Source organism: Dunckerocampus dactyliophorus, chromosome 1 (genome assembly GCF_027744805.1).
Source record: "Dunckerocampus dactyliophorus isolate RoL2022-P2 chromosome 1, RoL_Ddac_1.1, whole genome shotgun sequence".
NCBI lineage: Eukaryota > Metazoa > Chordata > Actinopteri > Syngnathiformes > Syngnathidae > Dunckerocampus > Dunckerocampus dactyliophorus.
In genome coordinates, this window is record NC_072819.1 from 28,485,664 (window position 1) to 28,501,932 (window position 16,269).

At 39.4% G+C, this 16,269-nt stretch overlaps 1 protein-coding gene across 23 annotated transcripts in view; it reads right to left on the reverse strand.

Annotated features, from left to right (window-relative positions):
* Positions 1-16,269, reverse strand: part of kif1b (kinesin family member 1B) — a 72,787-nt gene that overhangs the window by 26,686 nt on the left and 29,832 nt on the right. For 6 of the 23 annotated variants that reach the window (XM_054788392.1, XM_054788456.1, XM_054788375.1 and 3 more), the window contains 12 exons: positions 16,080-16,222; positions 15,522-15,563; positions 13,393-13,604; positions 11,738-11,817; positions 11,402-11,477; positions 11,116-11,166; positions 9,841-9,903; positions 9,591-9,670; positions 8,958-9,064; positions 8,729-8,812; positions 8,378-8,558; positions 8,233-8,305 (listed from right to left, as the gene is read on the reverse strand). In XM_054788392.1, coding sequence (XP_054644367.1) covers positions 8,233-8,305; positions 8,378-8,558; positions 8,729-8,812; positions 8,958-9,064; positions 9,591-9,670; positions 9,841-9,903; positions 11,116-11,166; positions 11,402-11,477; positions 11,738-11,817; positions 13,393-13,604; positions 15,522-15,563; positions 16,080-16,222 — 1,192 coding nt within the window. Of the gene's footprint in view, positions 1-98; positions 6,385-8,232; positions 8,306-8,377; positions 8,559-8,728; positions 8,813-8,957; positions 9,065-9,590; positions 9,671-9,840; positions 9,904-11,115; positions 11,167-11,401; positions 11,478-11,737; positions 11,818-13,392; positions 13,605-14,467; positions 14,540-15,521; positions 15,564-16,079; positions 16,223-16,269 lie in introns of those variants that run through there. The other 17 variants (XM_054788475.1, XM_054788419.1, XM_054788532.1 and 14 more) reach the window with 10 other exon arrangements.

Consider the following 16,269-nt stretch of genomic DNA (forward strand, 5'->3'; position numbering starts at 1 on the left):
GAAAGAGCACACACACAAATTTGGATCAGTTCATCTAACTGTCATCCCCTAGTAAAACATTACAGCAGGGGTGTCCAACCTTCGGCCCGGGGGGGGGGGGGGGCATTTGCGGCCAGTGGCACATTCTAGGAATTAAAAAAAAAAAAAAAAACAATGGGGAAAAAAGTGCAAAATGGTGTAATAATAGGTGTATAATAATAATAAAAAAAGTGTATAATAATATGCTTTGCCACATATAACACAAAGCTAACACATTTTCTTGTCTTCAATTACAAATGTCTTTTTTAAGCCTTTTTACAAAATAAAAAGCATCAAAATGGCCCCCGCACTGTAACTTTTCCATATGCGGCTCTCGGTGGAAAAAACTTGGACACCCCTGCATTACAAATACAAACAGATTACTTGAATATGTACAAAATTGTTCTTACATATTTTCAGTTAATTATAACCTCTCATTTAGCAGTAGATGCTGAAAACAAATGGTGTATCAGGAGAACAATGGCTAGAAGAGAAGTGAGGTTCCGTAGAAGCACAGTCAGCTACAATCCAATGAGGGGGTGCCATCATAATCATCATCAGCCCAGGACAGCCTCCAGTTCTGGTGATCTCATCGTCTTTGTTCAGTGTCTTGAGGGAAGACAATGCAACCTTTTCATTTGTACTTGACCTCCTCCCTGCCTGACATCCTACCAACAAGCTACATTTTGTAGCATTCAATTGATTCATTGAATAATGTTCATGAAGCTCTAAAAACCCAATAAAATTGAATGGCTGCTAAATAAAAGGCCTTAAGAGACATATTTGTGGAATATGACAACATCAAATTTAGCATTAACCTCAAACTCAACAGTACTGTGCTGTTAAGTGATAATAAAAATTTGTATATTTACATCTTCATATTAGTGAATATATGGCAAATAAATGACTACAAACTGTACAATTCTATTAATTTAAGAATCTCAAGTTGACCACATTTTGACAAAATTGCCCAGTTGGATCACCACAGATCCTGCTCGACATTAAAAATCCATCCCTTATCATACAAAATGGACTTTTCAGTGATGTTGTAACAGTAAAACGTGTCCATACAGCCTGTTTATGAGCACCAACGTTATAGAAAAATGTAGGTTTGCCCTCATTTGTTTGCTCCACTCTTGAACGAAGTGGCACTCAGTCACTTTTTGAAGGTCTATGTTTTCATGACATTGTGGATGAAAAACTTCCTTCCTCATGGACATGATACAGCCTCTGATCCGCCCCTAGCTAGATGTGGCCACTTTGTAAAAATAAATAAATAAAATAAGGCCTTGCTACACATCTTAAAGCCTGAAGCTCTGCCAACAATCCATCAGTAAGCTACAGAAACGGGTGCTGTAAGTTTAATCATTTTGTTTTTCTTCAGCCAATGAGCTAACCTAGCATAAGAGCCTGTTAAGATTTGCCTGTAATGTTCGCACTGTAGCACAGATTTCTATACTTGAGCCTGTGCCTGGACTATGTCTTAAAGGCACTGTATGTAACTCAGTCCAAATTATCTTTTTGAAACTAAAAAATATATTTTTCCGTTTGGTGGTGTTCCTAACCACCACTGGCAAGCATATGTTCGCAATAGTGGTTTAAAAGAACAGATTGTGCAAAAAATGTCTATATTCTTCACAAATATGAATAAAACTGTGTAAAAAGTGTTTGAAATTTTCGTTTGGTACGAATAAAATAACTGGTGTTCACAATTTTGGAGTCATTGTGTGGTTATGGTAGGCTATACATTCAATGATAGCTAATGTTAGTAGTAGCTAAACTTTGCCAAATCACTATCATTAGCTGACAGCCTAACCTAACTGGTGCGTTTGTTGTGTGACATCGTCATATTCAAAGCAGGATGAGGTGGGATATCATATTTGCAGTATGTTGGAATGTTGGCGCCCTCTGCACCCACTGCATACATTGCCTTTAGCTAGTCTTAAATCATGTTTTTTGCAATTTAAACAATTTCTTTTTCCCTTTTTTGTCTTATAGGATTACTATAACACACAGATGACTCAACAGTTATGACACAGCATCATGTAAAATAGACATCAGATTCAATGCTTTTTGGCTGTAAAAATATACAGCATCACTCTCATTCATAACAAATGCATGTGCTTGGAACATTTTATTACAGTAATACTTTGTAAATGAATCTCTGACAACACAAGACGTCAGTATATTCTTTCAAACCTGTGAACAACACTGTTCCAAATGGGTGTGTTTGATCTATTAAACACAACTGTGTTCATGACCACCATGAGGCACTTTGATTATGCAAATTCAAACAGAAGATGTACAACAGACCTAACACAGACGTATAGTTTTACATTTAAAAAGAGCAGTACACTGTACATTGGATATTTTTTCCAGCTCACTGGGCACCCATCTACACCAGTGCAAACATAAATAGCAATCTTTACTTATACGTGTTTAGGAAATGCAAGTTGTTGCATGCAAAAGATAGTCAGCGCAGGGCAGAGAGAGTACAAGTGTTGCATAAGTCGTCGTTATATTATTTGGTTTTCTTTACAGCGTAGTTGCGGCATAGTAAGGATAGTCAAAATAAACACTTAGTATATTCAACTTGAAGACACGGACAGGCAGACTTGCTGCTAGTTAAAACTGGCACTAGCTAAAACATACGAGTGTTCGATCAAGGATATAGCGTTATTAGACAGAGTTGAGTTGAGACACTGATTCATTTAAAAACATTTGTGTTCAATGCCGTCTTCCCTTCAAGATGTTGAAGGCAAGTCTTTGGGAACTATGACAACATCCTTCATTAGGTAGATGCTCATCTTGAGTCTGTTCATCATGGGCCCATAATGAAAAAATGAAGATTGTGTAAAAAGAATACTTAATAATTAGGTAATGTGTGCATATAGTTTGCGCAGGGAGAGAAGAGAAAGCATTTTCTTCAGTCTTCTAAGATGTCAACATAATGAATATAAGATTTGATACTGCCTTTTGAAAACATTATCTCATGAATCAAGTAACCAGGACAGAAATAAAGTATATAATTCATTGTCAAAGAAGCAGTTGGATATTCATTCGCACATGTACAGTGGTGTGACAGTGGTTTGCCCCTTCTGATTTTTCTTTTTTTTTTTTTTTCATGTTTGTCTCAATTCAATTTTTGTTTCAGGGGGTGGGGGTGCAACAGGGTCAATGTAGGTATGGATTTGTTTTCCCACTTAATAATAAAAACTGCATTTTTTTGTTCAGTTGTGTTGTCATTGACTAATATTTAAATTTGTTTGATGATCTGAAAAATTTAAGTGTGACAAACAGAAATCAGGACAGGGGTAAACACTTTTTCACACCACTGTATGTTTTATGTGTTGGCAACTGTTTTCTGCAAGGCCAGGGAAGAAAAAAAACAATGTTTTATTTTATTGTACTATATGGTGGTGGTCTGCAGTGATTTGTGCATTTACAAATCATGTTCTATGTCCGTGACTCAAAGGGATGTGCAAAATAGTATACTAGCAGTTGCATATTAACAATGGTATTAAAAAAATCCTCAATCAAGCAACAGACTAAGAATTCCATTATATAAATGTATTATAAGAGTTTGTATATACTCTGCGTTTCAGTTAAAGGCAATGGAATTTACTCTGAAACCTTGTGCGTAAGAAGCATCCTAAAAAAAAGGCATAAAAGACATGCTTTAGGATTTTTCAAGTTGTGCATGAAAAGGCACTATTTTAAGTCCTACTTTCAATACCCAGTTTTAGAGGCTATTCAGTGTCAAAATATCAAAAATACCATAGATGCTCCAATTAACACCTCTATTAAATAAACCGCAGTCTCCCACAGTTGCGGGAAGCGTGGTCTACAAAAGCAAAGAATCACTGGGTCTCTAATTTGTGCCATTAACAGCGGTGGCTATAGGTAACCTCCTAATGCCGCTTTTTTTTTTTTTTTTTTTTTTACTCCATAAGATGGCTGTCGCTGCATCTTAAGTGTCATGAGTAATCAGCAGCCAGCAGCTTTATCTACCTCTGCATGCACTTTAAAATGTAAGTTGTGCGACACAGCTGTTGGTGTGAAACCCATGCGTGTTACCTGTACAGTACAGTTGTTTACAATGAATTCATCTGCAATAACAATGCTGGCTGAGCAGTTTGCGCTTTACCACTATTACAACATTGGTGATGTTGCTGCTGTTTTCTGCAAAATACTGTGGTCAAAAAAAGCTTTTCCTGTCCACTTTCTCATGCACCCCAAGCATTATTTAAGTTAAAACATTAAGTTAAAACATAAGTTGTTATATATAATGAGTTTTAAAATTTAGGACATATTTCCAATTATCGCCTGTTTCCAATCAACCCCCCAGCCTGTTCACGGTTTAGGTAGTAAATAAACGCCCCGGCTTTAATTAAGAGCATTTACGAAACGTGATGTATTTAATCAAATTGAGGTTCAAAGGTGTTCATAACAATCTGAATAAAACTGATGACATTCCGCTGGCTGGTTGATGGGAAGATATAAATGCAGAGGGGTTTTGGTTTCTACAATTGTGTGCTACAGCAAAAAAAAAAATTCGAGTTCAAAGTGGCTAAAATAATTCAAAATTAAAACAACAATTAAAAGGCAAATATGTAAACACTGAAAGTGAAGCATGAGGACACATTTGGCAAATCAAAATACAACTGATGAATTGTCACACAGGCAGAAAATGAACAGTGTGCATGGCATATTGTGATGAAATGGTGTGTGTCAATGATAAAATGTCACTTTCATAATACATACAAGTTTGGATCAACCAATAACAGTCTTTTAATGCGCAGTTGTGATCTGTAATGTTTTTGCCTACTGAAACGAATTCTAATTCTAAACAGCTGTCTCTCTGCTGGCTTTCAGATTTGGAGCAGACATTTGCCTGCGGATGCGAGGGGGTGCCTGAAAGTTGATTGGATGGTTGGCGTGGTCAGGCGGATGGTACTGCTGGAAGCCACTGAAGCTGCCATCCATGTACATTGTGCTATTATAGTGGCACGGCTGCTGGTGAAGGAGCTGGGGGTATATAGGCTGGTTCTGGTGGTGGCGGGGCTGGTAGAAGGCCTGTGTGTGCCTCCGGTTAGCATCGGGCTGCTGCAGGTGCTCTGTGGAGCCAGAGGGCCGCTGACGGACGTTAAAAGAGTTGCTGCGGCTTCGTTCATGGGGCTGTTGATGGTGGTTATACTTGTAGTTATGTCTCTGACCCTGGTTTAATCCTTGCTCGAGAGGTTTGTTTCGTTGCTGGATTGATGGACTTGGCAATGGAGGAGTGACTTCTACTATGGAAGCAGCTACCTTTTCCTGAAACTGCACCCCTTCTGTAGTCTGGCTTTCGTCTTCTTCCTCCTCTACAGCTTCTTTTGGCACCTTGAGCTCAATGACCTGCTCATCTGTGATAATGATATGGGTGCCCGGGCTCCACGAGTTGCGATGTTTGGGGTTACTCTTGAAGGGGAAACGGAGCTTGCGGTCTTCTGGGGGTATAAACCGGTGTGGTCCGGTCTGGCGGCGGAGCTGCTTGGAAATCTCTTGTTGCTGGAGGTTCTTAAGGCGTAGCTGCTCTTGACGTATCCAACGCATGTGGCCTCGTTTTAGAGTGGCGTCATCGCCTGAGCTTTGGCCCGCTTGGGATTCTCCATTCTCTGCATCAGATGTTTCAGGCACAGGTGGTTGAGGGCTCGGAGTACTAGCTGTGCTAAATGGAGCTTCTGTACTCAGAGGTCTCTCTTGACCCTCCGGCGTAATGAGTGGAAGCACCTTCTCCATTTTCACCATCTTATTCCTGAGAGCACGAATCTCCTCATCCTTCATATTATTCTGCTTCTTCACCTCCTGCAGGATGTCCTCAAGCTTATCAATATGAACCTTAAGCTCATCCATGACAGCCCCGCCTGCTCGAGACCCATTGGTGATGACATCCTCAATGCGTTCATCACCAACCCCTACGGTGTCCCAGACATCTCGAGCCACCGCCCTCCACGAGTCCCGCTCGTTGGGGTCCTTCTTACTGTAGCTTGCACAAAGCTCCTTCATCTTCACAATGGCCAGTGCTTCAATTTCCTGCCGTGTGTGGTGGAAATCATTGAGCGCTACTTCATAGCAGATTTCTTTGACTGCCTGAATTTTCAGGTCGGAGATGGTCACCCACTTGGAGTCCTTGGTGATCCGGCGGCGCTGAGGGATCTGGTACATTTTCACAGGCTCTCTTCTCTTACCGCTGCTGGGTAATCCACACTTTTTTACTATAGTTTGCAGTTTGCTGGGGGGCAGCTTTTCTCTCAAGGAAGTGATGAGTCTCCAGCTCTCCTCGCAAGACCTCTTATCTGAGTCATCCCCACTATCAGAGTCGCCGTCCTTGAAAGAACAAAACAGGAAACAAACCAAATGGTCCCCCCCAAAAACAGAGAAATTACCATGTGAAATCAAAGAAAGGATGAAGGATGCTTTTTAAATGAGAATGAATAAAAAGGTATGAATATGCAACATGGGAACTTCCAATCAGAGTATGTTACTAATTCAGCGGCGCAGTTTATATCAGTTTCAATGGGGACTGTAACAATGTTATCTAAAAGGATTGCATACATCGTTACTTTACCAGATGTATGGCAACATGCATCATCATTCAAAGTGAAATGATATTAGATACAATCAAAACAAAACAGTGGCTTCCATTGACTTTCTTGTGTTTCAGATCTGTCTTAGATTTTCTTGTGGAAGTATGAATTTAATCAGTTGACATGGAAATAATTTGAATAAATTTAAACAATCAATTGTAGTAAAAAAATAACCATTCCACTATCATTCCTAAATTGGCGGTTCAAGGTTTAATAACACTGCTCCCAATGTTGCATATTGATATTGAAAGTAAAAGTTGATTTACATGATGAGCAAAGAAATATCAACAGAGGATAGAAGCTGCTAATTGGAGCCCTTTTTCTATTCCGTCAAATTCCTCTCCAGAAAGAAAGCTGCGTCCCAAACATGCTACTAGTGGATAGCTTGCATGCATGTCACTTTTGGAGCTTTCCTTATTCAGTCCAGAGTGTTTTCAGTGGCTTTCAGTATTAGCGCTGAGTTAGACGAGAGTGTTCTTGCAGCTGATCAAAAAGCCAGAAGAGAGAGAGAAAAGAGGCTGTGGTGAGGGTAAGTGTTAATCCACTACAAGAAAGGTTAGTCGGTTGGAAAAGGAATGCAGTTTCTCATTTTGGTAGACAAAACACATTACAGATCACAACCAGTAGGTGTAAATATTTATATCGTAAAGATATGGCTAAAAGTGTACTAAAAATGTTCCATCACTGGGAGTTTGGAGCCTAACACCTGTTGCTATGAGCCGTGAGAGATGATTCTGTAGGTATGTGAGCAGTGATAACTTTGTGGGCCACGCCCTCAGTGACAGTGATGCCAGATAAGGCTCGCGAACACAGTCAGCCAAAGAAGTCAATGAGAAACCACATTGTCACTGCCAAAAACTACAACAAGAGTTTTTGTTATCACAATGCATTGTACATGACAGCAACTGCTTTGAAAAGATGAAACTCAAGAGTAAGAAAACTAGTCTAGTCAAAAAAGCAAGTTTGCAGCCACCTGAAAAGTTGACTCACTAAACAGCAAACACTGCAACTGGCTAGAGCCAGTCCTCAATGAGTTAAGAAAACATGCTATTAGCATGAACCGTGCAAAAGCAGCATTTATGCAAATATGTTCGGATTCTGATCATACACAATGTACCTTTTTTTCTCTTTTTTTCTTTTTTTTTTTAATCAAAATTTGATACACTCAAGAGTACCTGCTGTTTTGCAAGATTCAAATATACTAAAGAAGATACAAGAGAAGTGGAAACAGGGATTTGGAAAGAGGAAAGCTTCACAATCTAATTCTCGCTCCATCAAATTGCTACAGCTGCTTCAAACAAGAAGTCTTCCATGCAAGAAAAACAGACATGCACTGGTGCACACGCACATACAAATTTCAAAAGTGTCAAAGCTCAGAGTGAGAATTAGTACTCTGCAATTTAAATGGGTCATTGGAAATTGACTACAACAGATTCTCACATAATAATGCTGTATCACTCAGAAAGCTACCTTCGTCACAGAAATCATCTAATACATTATCATTCAGCTCTGCTTAAACCCATTCAGCAGTTACTTGCTACAAGGACTCAAAATCAGTTTGTAGAAACTCCAGCCGCTTTGAACTCACCAGTCTCTGCTGCTCCAGAAGTTGGTCTGCTTCTTCCTTCTCCTTTTTGTATAGGATTTCCATCTCAGTGAGCCTAACCAAACAGATTGTAAGATTTGAGAAATACATTACACTGTTAAATATCAATTGAAAGCATACAGTTCACCTTTTCTCCATTTCCTGCTTCATGTCAATGCCCTGTTTCTCCAAAAGCTCTCTCTGGGCAAACGTCCAGTCCACTGGTTCCACAGGGGTCTCGGCTGTTGGCGTTTTCTCCCTTTCCGCCCTGGCTTGCTCAGGGTGGTTGAAGCGAAACACGTGGTTCTTTCCCATAATGATACGGTTCCCTGAAAGAGTGCATGTGTGTATGAAAACATTACATTTGTTTGACACAGATCTGTCATTGCAAGAACAGCCAAATATTTATTATAACTAAGAAAATGCTCATTCATCTTCAGTTGTTGTGACATGTCTTGCACATCAGTTTATGTAGCCTGCTCCATTTGAATGAAACTACCTGAACGCAGTTGGATTGCATCCTCAACACGCTTGCCATTGACATAAGTCTCTGATCCGTCACAGGGCACCAGCATGACGATAACTTCAACAAAAACACACCAAACATAATTATACACTCAATCTGCAAATAATCCCATTGACAGAAATAGGAATACAGCAATTGAATACATTTAAATAATCTCAACAAACAGCAAAAGCAACAGCAATTTCACAAGGTGGTGCCTCACCATCCCCATTGGCATTTCTTTCACTGCGGAAAATGCAGTGCTCCTCCCTGATGTGAGCACCACTTAAAACGATATCCTGCCGTCTTTCAGCATCAGCCTGTCCCACCCTGAAACCATTACAGAGGCCAGTTTTAGAGGGGGAACATTTCACTTCAAACGACTTGGCAGACATTTCTGCAAAAAAGTCAACATCAGTCAATAAATGGGCCCTTTAATCCAAAGGGTGATTCATCTGTGTTTCTATAGCCCACCATTGATTTCACTTAACAGTGATGATCTTTAGGGAAGCTAAAAGATGAAGAAGAAAAGGACAGTATTTTTATAGTTTTTATAGCATTTTTGTAGTGGGGATATTGCAGTGTTGATTTGCCTCAACTTGATGTGTATAAACTACCCAAAGACAGAAAACAATGCTAAATCTCTACAGCAGCATCAGAGATGGCAAATGTGCTGTAACTTGGTTAGTTTAAAGGGGGAAATATAAAACTGGCGAGCAACACCACACAAGCTAAAATGTCAGGCAGAATGTATGACGTCAGTCCAAGTTTACAGTTTCACAGATTTGTCTACACCTAGGAACTATTCCAGCCTTTTTATAGTTATTTTCAAGATCTTGAATGAAGTATGATTTACCTTGTAATTCCATCTTTGATGTAGTATAGCAGACACTCTGACATGAGAGGATCTTCATTCAGGTTAACCAGGTGAGGAGTCTACAGGACAAATGTTAACCATGGAGCAGTCAAGATGGGCACAGTAATTTACAGCAAACATTGTTCATAAATGACTATAAAATGGTCACATCCACATAGTGCTGACACCGCCTACTGTCTGTGATTAATTAGAGTGCTAACACAACACAATACATCTTAAAATAACCAACCTTCTTTGGGGAGAAGACCCCATTAAAGTCTGTATAGAGATCGCAAGGCTTCTCAGTGAAATGCTAACCAATGGAGCAGCAGTGTGTGAGAGGGGAACAAAATGGAAGATTGATGTGAACAAAAATGGGGAAACAACAAAACACTACTAAAGCTGCTGTATGTCACTGGCTCAAGATTACATTTTTTCAACCTAAAAAAATATGAGAACAACACCACTAGCTACCATATGTTACCAGTAATGGATAAAAAGTTTTAAAAAAAAGTTATATTTAAGTATATTTTTCACAATTACAATTCAAGCTGTGTAAAAATTGGCCTAAATTGGCGTTCAAACCCAATAAGATGACTGGTCCCTCAGCTGTCTGGTATTCACGTAGATTTCTGTGGCACGTTCACACACACAAAAGAATTCTCAGAGAGGCAATCCACAATTTGTAGTCACAATGCTGTTATGATAGGCTATACATTCAATGATAGTTAATGTAGCTAAACTTTTCCAAATCACTATTATTAGCAGTCAACAAACATAACTAGTATGCATGTTAGTGCAAGTAGGAAGAGTAGGATATAATGTTTGCAGTACATTCAAAAGTTAGTGCCCTCTGTGACATACAGCAGGTTTAATAGCAGTGGAGGGTGAAATTACTTTTTTTTTTTCTAAAAACTGATGCTGAACAGTCTATGTTGAACTCTGACCAGTGAAGTCAGGATGACAGCCCTAATGAGCTTTTCCACTGCCCAGTACTGGCTTGGCTCTGCTCAGCTTTACACTGAAAGCACCAGTCAAGAACAAGGGTCTCCTGCATTTACTTTTCAGCATGTGACTGCTGGCCACCGATGAATCTTATCCAAAAGGAGACTGAGGCAGCAAGAAACCGAACAGCTGCAGCAAAATGGAGACCGAGGAGCCGGACACTGCAGCATACAGAGCAGTGGTTCATTCATATGGTATTGGCTCAACATGTTTGTTAACCAGTTGCTGGAAATAGTACCTGCTTGCTTCCAATAGAAATGCAACAATAGCGAGTACAGCCATTTCGAGCCAGGTCGGTACCGTGCAGTAGAAAAGCTAAATATCATCTTCAAAGTACAGTACGTAAAAAAAACAATTTTTTTTTTGTTCAATTCTACATTAAAAAAACTAGATATAACATACTGTTGAGCTACTATAGGTGATCCACACAGAAGCACGACAGAATTATCATTAAAACTACTTTCTTTCTCAGGGAACTGCTCAGGAATTTCACTTCATCTGCCAACGTGACTGAACAAACCTTGGTGGGAAAACAATCAAACTGCTCATCAAATGGGCTTTCATGGCTGAGCTGAGTACATGAACAAGGCACATTATCAAGAGTGAAGAGGAAACAAAAATGATAAGAGATGAGATGAAAAGAGACAATCAAGACAGCGCATGGAGGAGTCTTGTCGGAACACAATACATGACACTGAAGAGAGGAAGTGACGACAAAGGGGTCTGAATCACCAAAAAAATAACACTCTGGAAACATGTCTCATTGTTCCACAGTCTGTACATGTGTCTGATGATGGATGGCCTACCTTTTTAGGAGAGAAGACGCCCAAAGTGCCTCCATCTTCACGTATTGCCACACCCATCTCTGCGAGTAAGGCCTCTCTATTGTAAAAGAACAGTATGTCCTATAAAATTTTAATTCTATAAATGTCATATTATGGCAAAAGAAATACACACTATATTGAGTGTTAGCTTACATATATTAGAGAAACTGGATGAGAAGCAATTGTGTGCAACATTAAGGTAATAAAGGCTGATAAAGTAAAAGATTAAACAAGGCTTTGTGTGCGCGTGCGTGTGTGTGTGTTAGTGAACGCAACATGGATGGAATACAGCAGTATTAGGGCTGTCCTGATAGTGACCTCTCCATGCGGATTGCCTCAGTCTTTCGCAGCTTCTCTTCCCAGGTTTCATTGAGCTCAGCAATGATCTTTTCAGATTCCTAAAACACAAAAGTCAAAGTGTAAAATTGTGTGCTCAAAAATCATCCACTCTTCTGGTATTGCTGCTGATCAGTTTAACATTCAATGTCTATGCTTGGACATGATGGCAGTTTTTTTCTTTATAAATCACAATGTGATCACAAAGTCAAAAAAATGTGCTCCACCTTTAGATAGTGTGTGCCTCCTCTTTAGAGGAGAAAGGAATAACTCGGGAGCTATTTTTGTCCACTTTCCTCCATATCTGCGTTAGCGCTTGACGTCATTTGATGACAGACAAGAGTGGGCACCTCGGTCGCCATGGCAACTGCAGCTTCTACTGCTTATCTTGTGCACGGCTCTAGCTTAGGAATGTACTGCCAGTGTGATATAGTCATATGAGCAAAATCTGACTGGGAAAAGGCTATTTGTGATTTGATATTATATAATAGGATGCAAGATATACTGAACTGTGTGGATTGAACTTGATTTAGGCTGAAATTGAAGCCATCATAAATGATAATCAAACCTAGATGTTTCTCTTTTCTTTGGATTCACATACAAATGTATTGTACACTACCGGTCAAAAGTTTTAGAACACCCCAATTTTTCCAGTTTTTTATTGAAATTCAAGTCGTTCAAGTCAGATGAATAGCGTGAAATGGTACAAAAGGTAAGTGGTGAAGTGCCAGAGGATAAAAAAAAAAAGGTAAGGTTACCAAAACTGAAAATAATGTGTATTTCAGAATTATACAAAAAGGCCTGTTTCAGGGACCACAAAATGGGTCAACAATTTAAAGCTGTTCTGCAGAAATGGAGGTTGATCAAGCCCTGACTGTTGGTGCAACCAAGTTCTTGGAAACTTACTACCTCCTCTGTCTGCATAAAAACAATGTTTGGAACACACTGTGGTACTATACCCTCGCGAACACCAGTTGAACAGCATTGTACTGGAGAAAGTAATTTGTTGCTATAAAAATGGCAAGAAAAAGAGAATTAACAATGGAAGAGAGACAGACCATCTTAACACTTAAAAAGAAATTGGAGTCTTCTAAAACTTTTGACCAATCTTTTTAAGTATTGCTATTGTATACATACACACTGTACACTACAAACACTGCTGACCTTGTTAGTGTTGAAACACACATCCTATTAGTGAGAAGTTATTTCACAATGCTTTTTGTCCCATAGAGGTAACCGTACAAACTCACTGACACCTGGTTGATGCTAACATGACCTCAGGTGCTAGGCTAGTAACTTCCAGTGCACTCGATAATGTTTTTGACAGGCTTTTAAATTACAAATACATTTTTGACACAAAGGTAATACCAGCACTTTGGAAAGACATACATAAGCGCTATAGACTGACTGTGCTGCTAACAAGGACATCAATGTAATAATACACCAATGTAATAATAACCAGCTATTGCGGTGCATTCTGGGATTTGTATCCATGGTGCATGTATTGTACAGAAACTGACTGGCCAGCTACAATGATGGTTGAAGACAATATTAGAAAATAATTATTTTTAGGGGTTCTGAGGGTCTACATACACTCATTCTTGTCCACCACAACGCCATGTTGGAGCCAACTTTACCTTGAGTCTTTCAATTGCTTCCTCTCCACCGGGAGTGGACATGATGCGCTCCTGGATGCTGGTGGCCGACTGCAGAGCCCCCTGGCTGCACAGTGAGCCAGAGGACGGTGAGACTGTCAGGGAACCAATAGGGGCTGTGGAGAAATGGCCAGGGCGTTGGTTCTCTGAGGCTATCAAGTATCTATTCTTATTGTTGTGAATGTCTTTGAGGTCTAAGCCAACAGTGAGAGAGAAGGAAAACAGAGAGGAAGTGGGCCAGGACGGGATGGGGTCAGGTGATAAAAACATGTTAAATGAAGGGAATTAAATACAAAAATTGGGAGAGGAGGAAAAGTAGAAGGGGAAAGATAAAGGACAAAGGGGGGGGGGAAGACCAATGTAAGACACACATTGTACCAACGGGTTAAGACAAACGCACTTCATCGTGTCAGCTGCAGAGAGAAGCAGTTTTCACTCCAGGTATCTTTGTTCTTCTGAATGATCGTATTGCAGCAGTTAGTAAATTCTATCTTTTGGAATTTAATGTGGGTTTACGGGACTATTCAGCTGTCCACCTGTACAATTCTGTATTCATGTTGCTTTTATCATACACTGTGTGAGAACTGCTATCACTACATTGGTAATAGCATGGGTGGGAGATGAAGACTGCAAGATGGTCCAGGGAAGACACAAGTTACATTCAATAGCACATGCTGGCAAAGTTCAGCCCACAGTACATCCCACACATACGCACACACGCACACACTCACGCTATGACTCATCTCTCATTCACATACTAATGGCAAAGCAACCTATTCAAACATGTCAATCAAAGGCAAAAATACATAATTGTAACTTTTGGGAGCAAATTATGTCAAGTATAAATGTCCGCATCAAGGTCAAGCGCCAAATTGAGCTATACACCTTTTGAACACAGACGTCTGGCAGTGAAGAGAGCTGCAACAGTTTTTTTCCAATTATGGTAAGTTAATACGGATATTAGTGCAAAGGAAGGGTTGTGTAGGAAGTTAGAGCAAAGGGCACACCAAACTAACTACTCCAGGTTAGTGGAATCTAGAATTTCTATATATTGCACCTTTTGGTCTGTAGTTCTGAACCTCAGTTTGACAACTGAGCAGTGGCATTCTAATACTTTGAGAACTGTCACCTGCAGTGGATGATTAGTAATAAAAGAAATAAGAACAAAGAAAGAGCGCTGCAACAGTGGGTTAAAGGATGACATGGAATGAAAATGGATATGGAGAGACAATAGAACTAGCCTTAAAAAAGGGACACTTGTGACTCTGCATTTAGCAGCTTTCCTCAACACAAGGGTAACGCATGCTAACCAGATGGCATGCTAACTATTGCCAAACTAGAAAGCCTTGCATTTATATTCAGCTTTAGCTTATTTTTGCATTTACATGCAAAGCTGGTAGCATTTCTAATTAAGGCTGGGCGACATGGCTTAACAAAACATTTTTTTTATGTCAACATTAAATTAAGGAGCAATGTGATTTTTAACATGATAACACTGTGAAATAGGAAACAGCACAACACTTACCATAAAAAAAAAATCCACAGCATTTGTTTAACAGCACGACAGTTAACATAATAACATTTTAAAAAATCCACAGCATTTGTTTAAAATTAATTGTTTTTTCTCTCCCCGTTTTAATATAGTTTCTATATTGAAATGTACTCTTCCGTGACAGAAAAAAAAGAGATCGAGTAATTAATCAAAATACTACTAATGATACCAGGGGTGTCCAAAGTGCGGACCACGGGTCATTTTCTGTCTTCGGGGAATATTGGAAACGTAAAATGTAGCGAACATTATGAAAGAGGTTTAAGGCCAAATTAGAAAGAGAAAAGGCTGACATATTCAATGTTTGAACAAAATATTATACTAAAAGTTATTAAATTATATTTAGCAGCTTAGCAAATAATAATAATAACAACAAGTGAATAGTATCAAAGTGGTCTCCACATTTTTATGGCCCTCAGTGGAAAATGTTTGGACACCCCTGAACTACACTAACTTTAGCACCTATATCGCCCAGCCCTAGTTTTAATATTGAACAATGTCATCCTAACTACTATAGAGCAAATAGTGATAGACAATGCAATACAACCAGACATATACAAACATTTGATTCCACTTCCTGGGCAATCATCCCCCAGAGGATCAACTGAGGGGAAGCAGGAAAAGATGAGAGGGGTCAGAGTTCAAAACGAGTAGATTGGAAGGTTTTAGTGGTTTTAGACATTTTCTACTCTGAGCAGAATGAGAATGAAGACAGTGATGGGCACAAATGGTGACAGGGGTCTTGTTGCAGAGTAAGGAATGAGCAGGTTAAGCCCAGTTTGTACATCTCATCTAATCTAGATGTTCATTCATGTCAGAAACTTAGAAGGCTATAAGTTGGGACAGTCGTAAAGAGTTAAACATTGCCTAAAATAGGTTCTGATACTAAGGTACAGCTCTGATAAATGAAAGGTACAAACTGAATTGTTATGAATCAGTCCATGTGATTGTAAGTGGTAGTACAACTTCTTAAACTGGCATTTTTCATCTTTAAAGAAATATAAATATTTTGTCTTGTATTTCTTTTGATATGTATTTTTTTAGTTAAGAAGGCAGAAGACAGAAGCTGTTGAGCTGTGTAGCTGCCAGTGTGAAATGTTGCGGTGAAGAAAAAACTCACTATCCAGGATGTCTCCCAGTCCTTGTGCACGTAGCAGCTCCTTCAGTCGAGCCACTTCATCCTTAAGGTCGCGCACCAATTTATTGTTGGGATCTTCATTGATGACAGCATTACATTTGATGTTCTTTGCTCGATCAGCATACCTAGAAAAAAACACAAATAAGAAAGTAATGATCTGAATTATTTATTT